The 9,156-nt window shown below is 36.6% G+C and overlaps 1 protein-coding gene across 3 annotated transcripts in view; it reads right to left on the bottom strand.

The window, feature by feature from the left end:
• Positions 1-9,156, bottom strand: part of ccdc85a (coiled-coil domain containing 85A) — a 31,597-nt gene that overhangs the window by 357 nt on the left and 22,084 nt on the right. For 2 of the 3 annotated variants that reach the window (XM_056236958.1, XM_056236959.1), the window contains exons 3-4: positions 2,345-2,402; positions 1-58 (exon numbers count right to left, since the gene is read on the bottom strand). The exon at positions 1-58 is cut by the window's left edge and continues 357 nt beyond it. In XM_056236958.1, the coding sequence (XP_056092933.1) occupies positions 43-58; positions 2,345-2,402 (74 nt within the window). In that variant the 3' untranslated portion in view covers positions 1-42. The remainder of the gene's footprint in view (positions 59-2,344; positions 2,403-9,156) is intronic. The other variant, XR_008804071.1, reaches the window with a different exon arrangement.

Below are 9,156 nucleotides of genomic sequence, written 5' to 3'. Positions count from 1 at the left end.
TCATGTCCCGGGTCCCAGCGCTGGATCCAGATCCAGTCGAGGTCAGGAGGCATCAAAACTATGGGGTAAAATGAACAGTTGATTAGGATGGAATATGAGTTTGCATATTTATATATAAAATGGCAACATGTAGTGTTTTAGTATTCATTCGTGTTTTTTTTTTATTTTATTTGTGTGTGTTTAACTTTTGTGTGCTCAGCAAAATGAAGAGGGCAACTGATTCTAATGCTTTCCCTCAGGTTGAATTATTCTGCCATTAAATCTGCTGCATCATTAAATATTAACTTATCTGCTAGTTTCTGTTAGATGGAGCATCTGAGAAGGATCAAGGGTCAGTTACCCCACAGACCTTCCAGAAATCAGCCTGTAAAACTGCCTCACACTAACATAAATCCACACTACTATTCAAAAGACCCAAATGCTTTTAATGTTTTTGAAAGAAGTCTCACATGCTCACTAATGCTGCGTTTATTCGATCGGAAATACAGTAAAAACTAGCCTGGTTAAAACCAGACCATTCTCAGTTGTAACTGAGTTATGGTCTGGCAAAGCGTCATAAACAAATCATTTCCAGAGGGGCGTCACCAACGGACGTCGCGAATAGACCTAAAACCCAGCGCTGTCGTCATCGTGTAAAGCCCGCCCCAACGTTTCTGATTGGTGCCTCGATTTCGACGGATTGGAAATGGGCTTGAATGAGCTCTTTGCCAGACTAACTTTCAGAGCAAATCTAAATTTGCCGGAAGTTGTCTGGGTTTTCCCAGGCTAAGTAAAAACAGTAAAATTGCGAAACATTATTACAATTTAAAATAAATGTTTTAAAATGTAATTCATTACATTTTCCTGTGATAGCAAAGCTGAATTTTCAGCATCATTACTCCAGTATTCGGTAGCCGTATTTCCATTACCCTTCAAATTGCAAATTGAAATTGCGAATTGAAAATACAACCAATGGAAACGCGTCAATTTCGCAAAATCTCCCATATATCGCAAAAAAGTTTTTACGCTCACATGAGGTGGTTTTTCAGGCAATTTGAAAAAGGAACATTTCACAAAACTCCAATGGAAAAAAATTTCCGCATTTACAGGTCACCTGGTGTACGTAAAAGTTGATCATAAAGAAGGCGCGACATGTTTGGACAGATGACGAGAGTATTACGGGAATACTGGATTCTAAACAACAAAGAAATGCCACAATTTATCAAGACCTTGAAGCAGATAGGAGGGAGAAACACCTCAAATGTGCCGCTCTCAAGTATAAGGGGCTTTCCTTGCCATTAATGCTTGGATAACACTCCTACGTCTCCTTCGATTAAAAATAATAGCTAGTGCGGTGGCTGGGATATACATAAACCTACCAACATCCGTCGCCATGATTTTTGGAATGACTTATTGCGAGAGAAAAAAATTACGTTTTAGTCGCATAACATCAGTTAATGGAAACGCTGTCATTTTGCAATAGTTTTTTATCGACATTTAGAAAATATCGCAAAATCTTTAATGGAAATGCGGCTAGTGTCACATGATCCTCCAGAATCATTCTAATATGCTGATTTGGTGGAACATTGCTTATTATCAGTGCTTAACAGCTGCTTAATTTTATTTAATTTTTTGTGTGTGTGTGTGTGTGTGTGTGTGTGTGTGTGTGTGTGTGTGTGTGTGTGTGTGTGTGTGTGTGTGTGTGTGTGTGAAAACATGCATTTTTTTCAAGATTCTTTGATGAATGGAAAGTTCAAATGAACATTTATTTAATATAGGAATATGTTGTAATATTGTACTTCTTTACTGTCACTTTTGACCAATTTAATGCATCCTTATATAAAAGTATTATTTTGTCAAAAAACTTACTGACCTCAGACTTTTAAACAGTAGTGATACTACACTAACTTAAGTGTTAAAGGGATACTCCACCCAAAAATGAAAATTCTGTCATCATTTACTCACCCTCAAGTTGTTGCAAACCTGAATGAGTTTCTTTCTTCTGCTGAACACAAAGGAAGATATTTGGAAGAACGATTGGAACTTTGGCACCATTGACTTCCATAGTATTTTTTTTTTCTACTATGGAAGTCAATGGTGCCAAATAACCGTTTTGTTCCAATCGTTCTTCAAAATATCTTCCTTTGTGTTCAGCAGAAGAAAGAAACTCATACAGGTTTGCAACAACTTGAGGGTGAGTAAATGATGACAGAATTTTCATTTTTGGGTGGAGTATCCCTTTAACACACACACACACAAACACAAACACAAATATATAACCATGTGAATCTTCAGCATATGCCATGATAATCCTCTTTTGAGCATTAGTAACATGCAAACTGTACAGTACAGATGTGAACCTTACCTGTCCCAAAGCCTGACACTTCTACAGGAGCTGCTGCAACAGCCAGCCGATATCAGGGCTGCAGAGGAAAAGGATATATTGAACATATATTTTAGATGGTTCATTTAATATTGATGTTTAAAATGTGCTATTAGCAAAATAACAGCTCCTTTAATAACAATACATGAATAATGATTTCCAGGCTACACTGTGTTCCTCAGAAAAATAGAGGGCTGACTCACTGACTGATATAATGGTAATTATTATTCACTTGTAATAACCAAAATGACTTTTTTACATTGCCTTTTTGGTGTAGATGGCATGAGACAACCCATAATTTTCAGTTATACCTTGTATTTTAATTTGTTCTGTTTGGTTAAATGGGCAGCACCAGGACATTTATTGTAAAAGGGAAAATACAATGTTTCAATGTGGCAAATGAGGTTAGCAGCACTGTTTTAACCCACACACATGGTCTTAACGTTAATGAATCAGACCAAAACTGAGTCAAACTTTGAGTTTTAAAGCTTTGTTTTAGACAAAATGTGTAGAAAATCTGGTAACACTTTATTTTACAGTGTGCTTGTTACATGCTGTTAATTATTGTTACTCAGTATTTAAATGTATAATTACACTGGAACAAGGACACCTTATAATAAAGTGCAACCGAAAGTTATCATTGCAGATTTGCATCAAGTTTAGTTTGTGTATTTTCATGTTTTGATGCATTTTGAGAAATATAGAGTGTGTGAGCACTGTTTCTTTCAGAGAAAGAAATATTTCTCTGTCCTGTGTCTTTACATAAATATCAACTAACGTGCAGTGTAATTTTAGTGTTATTTATATACAATTACAGTATTTATTCATATTAATATTTGGATGCTTTTCATATAGTATTCATATTTTATTTTATCTTTGTTTCAATTAATGAATACCATTTTTAATTGTTTTTTCTTAGTTAGCAATAACAACACTGGTTACATGTCATGCAAATTAACACTTTATTTTGTTTCCCTTCTTTAAAAAGGAACTGAATGTGTTAACTATAAAACAATGAGGTTAATCATGAATTACTATCATTATTGACACTGAATTATCGAATGCTTTGACGGCCCTAGTTTCCTTTGATCAGTTGACCGAGGCTGTTTATTTGTTGCCTAAGATATTGATTTAACATTGATGCTGAGGCTAGTATCTTACCAATGCCAAAGTTTGGTATCGATCCACTCTTAGCTTAAAGTCACTTTGCATCAAAGCATTAGCTGGATGCATAAATGTATAGAGCCAAATTAATATATGGGGTTGTGGAAGTATTTGATAGCATGTTTTGTCTTGTTAACACACTGCTATTTAAAGGGATACTTCAGGATTTAGCATTAAGCTTTGTATCAGTAGAAAACCAGTAGTATTTTTGAATTACCGTGCCCCCCCCCCCTCATATCCCCCTGATATGAAAGAAAAAATACATTTTTAGTCTGGAAAAAATCCTCCGATGACGCAAAAATCGTCATTTTGCGTCATCTGAGGATTTTTATAAACAGTTGCGGGAGATGGAGGAACAAGAGGCGGCCGGAGCGAGACCTGAGCCTGGCCAGACTCGAGCTGGGGCGGACTGGCGGTGTCAGTGCTCTCGCTGTGCGCCTATGGAAACAGATATAGAGTCCTATTGCTGTCGCGAATCTCAGCGATGCCATTTTCTTCTGAACGAGATCACTGAATCCGCAGAGCTTTGAGTGTTAAAGTGTTAATATTAATTATTTTTTTAATTAAAAGTTATAACTCACATTGGTTGTGGTTCTTTTTATAAACCTTTAGTGTTACTAGAGTATGGATTAGCCTAGATAATGTATTAGCTCAGAGAAATAGTGATTTCAATTGGAGGAAAACAGTTCATATGCAGAGCTATAAGCTAACGTTACTCTGTTGACATGGTCCTGCTTTGCATCATATTTTTAATGTGAAAGTCTAAGTTGTGTAATATACATTAGGCTAGTACATCCCGGTACAACGCAATTTAGCAGCATTTCGATGGAAATTTATCAAATAACTCACGATGTATCAAAGCAAGCCTAGTTGTTTCCATTTTTCAGATTCTGCCGCCTGTAACCGGTAGGCGTGGTTTGGGAGTGGCCTCGTAAGGGCAGCAAAGCAAGTGCATTCTGGGAGTTGTTGTCTTTCAGCCACATGAGTAAAAAATACATTTTCTGCCTTTTCTCAGTCTAGAATGCTTCAATTTCAAAAATAATTTCACATTTCTACTATATAAATGACCAATATTAAATACACATTCATCTTCCCAGAGGTGAAGTATATTAATGTTCAAACAGACATGCACACGAAAGAGAGAGGATAAAAAGATAGGGGGAGAGAAAGAGAAACAATGTGAAAGAGAGAAAAGCCTGCTCTAATCCGTGTTACGTACAGTGTGATTGAACCAGCAGGAGGTGTGACCCTGAGTGTCTGCTGATGAAAAGTACCTTCTGTCTAAGTCAAGTGTCACTTCTGTAGTGGAAGGACTCTCTCTGTCCCTCATGTGCTCTCTCTCTCTCTCTCTCTCTCTCTCTCTCTCTCTCTCTCTCTCACACACACACACACACACACACACACACACACACACACACACACAAAGCTTTAAGGAACCTTTAAGCATCCTTGTGAACTCCATATTCACATACAGACTTCACACATAGAAATAGGTTAAGAGCTTCTTCAGAGTCAAACCAAAAAGCTATTTGGTTTTCTCTATTGATTTACTTTTCTTATTACAGTAATAGTGAATCCCAAGAGACATATGTCTGTCTGTCTGTGTCTGTCTGTCTGTCGTAGTTTTTGAGTTATGAAAAGAAATGTAAATAATGTTACTGGTTTTCCCTGCTGAATGTGTCCTTGAATACATGCCCCTGAGGTATTTTTTTTCCTTTTTGAAACTAACCAAATGCCATATCACATTGAACACTGACCGCTAATGCCGGGGACACACTTAACGCCTAGCTGAAACATTCTAAGACTGAACTGAACACACTTACAGACAGACTGTTTCCAACGACTGCAGCAGATTTTAAACACCGACTGAACGCAACTGTCTCTGACCCTGCGAGTTTGGGCATGATCAGTCATAAGTATCAAATTACATTCATAATCGGCCTTACAGTCGTTTAGTGTGTCCTCAGCTTAAGGGGTGATTTAAAATGAAAGCAGAGTTTCGTGTTCGTTTTAATGTTCTTTAGAAAAATAACAGGTTTCTCCAGGCCAGTTATGTATACCCGCTTTAAAAGTGTATTTCATATATCTTTGCTGGGTAGCCATAACCATAAACATCAAATCATTTCCAAGCCTCCAGTGAGAATCAATAACTATAATCAAATCAAGGAGCTACCATTGCCTTAAAAATACAGCTTTCAGTTCAATAAAATGTTATAGAATTAGTATGAAAATATAGAAGAAAAGTTATTTTTAGTGTGATCGGTTTCTGGAACATTGAGAACTACAGAGGACCTAAACAAGTATATATTTGGGAACAAATTGAGAAAGTTAATTATTTTACTGCAGAAAGATGCTGTTATGTGCCCAAATCATGCCCAAACCGAGTACTGCTGGGCAAAAACTCCCATTTGATGAAAATACCTGATCTATTTAAAGCCTAATAGTTTGCAGGGCTCCATCAGTGTAAAGTAATAACATTATAATGGTGCGTAAGGGAGCAGAACAGCGGCGCATGAGATGAATGAAGGTGCTTAAACCTCTGGCCCTCTTCTGTACATGTTGCATTTGTCAATATCTATAAAAAAACACACCTTAGTTCAAACTTTCTCTGCCCTCTGGTGCTTCAAATGACTGCAATAAATTGTACACTTACAAACACATAAACCCACCCTACCCTGAGAGACACACAAATACTGGTAGTAAACAGAGATGTTTTATGGTACAATTGTTATTTGTGAATGTAAAACATTATGTCTATAATAAGCACAGAAGCTTGAAGCTGTTAAAGGTCTAAAGAAAAGAAAAAGTCCTTAAAACACATAAGCACACACTTCAGTTCGGTGTGTTTGGAGTAGAAACTGTTCCTCAGGCAGCAATGAGTTTGTTTTATTGACAGAACTGCCTTTTTTAGCTTGTTTGTGACCTTGCTCTTCAATTAAGGCATTAAGATGTAAACATAAACTTTAAAAAAAATTCCCGGGTATGCTGCTTGCATATAAATTGTATTTGCATTTCCTGAAGGAAATACTAGTGCATTTAAGACAGCAAAAAATAATGGACTGTAAAAAAATATGGGCGATGCACCTTCACTCTCTTCTATTGTAGAGAAATGAAGCCGCCAATGTCCAAATATGGCCTTGTGGACTTGTGCGGCACACTTGATCTGCATAAATTAAATGCCACATCAGAACAGCTTTAAACTAAACCGTTATGATGTGTTGTTTACTGTCAGTTACATGAGAAGCAACACGTGACGCAAATCACAAAATCTGAATTCAGTAAGCAAATATGCAAAAAAAATAATAATACCAATGCAATTGAGCATGTCAGTTAGATTTTGAATGGTACACTTTCTCAAGTGGAGATTTTAGAATTGTAGTTATATATTTAGTAAAGTATAAAGTTTATAACAATCATAAATAGAAAGACTGAAATCTACAACAGTAGGTTCAACCTTTGTCAGTCCCCATTTGTGGACAGAGAGACAACTGATGTACAAAATTTACTGTATTTTATTTATATATATATATATATATATATATATTAATATCGAAAATATTTTTGATGAACTTAAAGCTTCTTAACTTTAGCTTTGGTTTGATTAAATACTTGGCACACTGTAAAAAAGTATATGATCAATAAGTTATGACAAGATATGTTTTTACATTGCATTAATCAAAATAAGTTAAGCAATTTCCAACTTTTTTATGTTATACAAGATTCAACTCATTTTTTAAGTCTGTTTAATATAATTTAAGTTGAAACTGGTTTGACTTAAACATTCAAGTCGATTGTACTTAAAAATTGAAGGCAACAACTTTTTTATTTGTTTTTGTCCACTGTGGACAAGACCCCTGAACTAAAAAACTAAGATTGAATTCAGCTAAGTGGTCTGTGCTGAATTACTTGCAGAAAATCGTAGAGAAGATAAAGTACAATACACCACAATAAGAGGAATTTCAATACAATGGCTCCTTGCAAGTGCAGTAATGAACAGTGTTGGTCTGGGAATGTATTGGCGATGTCTGAGCAGCACTACGGTAGAATCTTCATTAACATGGGAGGAGCAGGTGTGCTCCAGCAGGAGATGCAGACAGGACATTGATACTCACTTTTAACTGGCTGTACATGTGCCCAGTTACACGTGTGTGCATCTACCTTATGTACAGTACTTGTATGTTAAATTTAGGCTGATTCAGTGATGTGTATTGTCATCTTAAGCAACCAATTACGTTGATTCAGTTTCTATCTATATTTCTTTCTTTCTTCTTTTTGTTTTTCTCCTCATTTCTGCTGTAATCAGTCAGAACAAGGCTTCCCTGCTGCCCTTCACAAGGTCAGCTGCTGGGCCTCTCATTAAACAATCCCATCAGCCATCTCTCTAACTCTCTTATCATCTGCGCTAGTCCACTGCTGTCTGGCCTTTGAGTTTAAAATGAGAACAGAATGAATATTCCCGTGAGAGGCAGTGTAGCAAACACAAATCAATATCTCCCAGTCTCTTAGAAAGAAGTATGGGACGCATAATTTGCTCATATTTTAGGCCCACGTGTATATATTTTCTCGCATTTCTTGACAGCTAGACGCTTCAAGTTTAAGATGAGATTGTCTAGTGGCATACCATATAATTTTATTATCTCTCCAGAGTCATATTGGTTGGACTCAAGGCTTATGCTCTCTGCTGACAAAGAAAAGCCTAAACCTTTCAGATCAGTGAATGGAGGCAGAGCGGAGAGTGTCAGAAAGGATAAAGGATAAAGTAGCCTTGTGACAATAAGCATACAGGAACAATATGCTTCACATCAGTCCACTGGACCTTTGGCCTGTTTGTTATTGGTTGAATGGAGAAAAGATGAAACGGAAGCAAAAAGAGAAGCGACTGTCTTTGATGTCCTCAGAGCAGACACGCTATTCTGTTGTTCAAAGAACTCTCTCTCTCTCTCACACACACACCATAGTCATCATTCATTACCAATCATGGAGGCAATTTTTTTTGTGAAGACCATACAGCAATTTCAAGGAGACAGCAGACAATACGACTACATCTGAATTGATCAACATACACTCAGTACTCTGCATATTATGTGCAGTATCATTATCGAGCCGAGAAACTGTATTCCAAAAAATAGCCCAAGGTGACTTTCAGGATACATTTATCAATATAGTGAGGGCCGTCACTTGAATTCAAGGGGCCCAGGGCTAAATGTCATGGATTAAGGGCAACAAAACTGATAAAAAAAACCTTCATGATTCAGTTATTCCTAGTATTTTTACATGTTTGAAGTGGAAATTCAGATTGTTGACACATCAATAAGTGCATTACAAAGCTTGTTACTCCAGCTATATCTGTGTTTTAAGCTCCAGCAAAGTTGGTGCATTTAAGTGATCTGATGTTTCTGTTTCGAGATGTTGATATGGCAATAATTTAATGTGAGTTGCAGAGAATATTATTCCTTTTTATGGCTGTGTGATGATGTACCAGGTCAATGACATCATCACTACAGTGCCATCCTAGTGCTTTTTTGAATTTACTTTGTTTGTGGAGTGCAGGAAGAGTTGAGTATGTATTGTATGTTGACAATGTATACGTGGATTGACATGTTCAACGTGTAAATGTTTTGAATGATAAT

The sequence above is a fragment of the Rhinichthys klamathensis genome, unplaced genomic scaffold, assembly GCF_029890125.1.
Source record: "Rhinichthys klamathensis goyatoka isolate OS25496 unplaced genomic scaffold, OSU_Roscu_1.1 h1tg000474l_1, whole genome shotgun sequence".
Lineage (NCBI taxonomy): Eukaryota > Metazoa > Chordata > Actinopteri > Cypriniformes > Leuciscidae > Rhinichthys > Rhinichthys klamathensis.
Note: the sequence above shows the minus strand (reverse complement) of the source record. Positions and strands in the feature narration are given on the sequence as shown.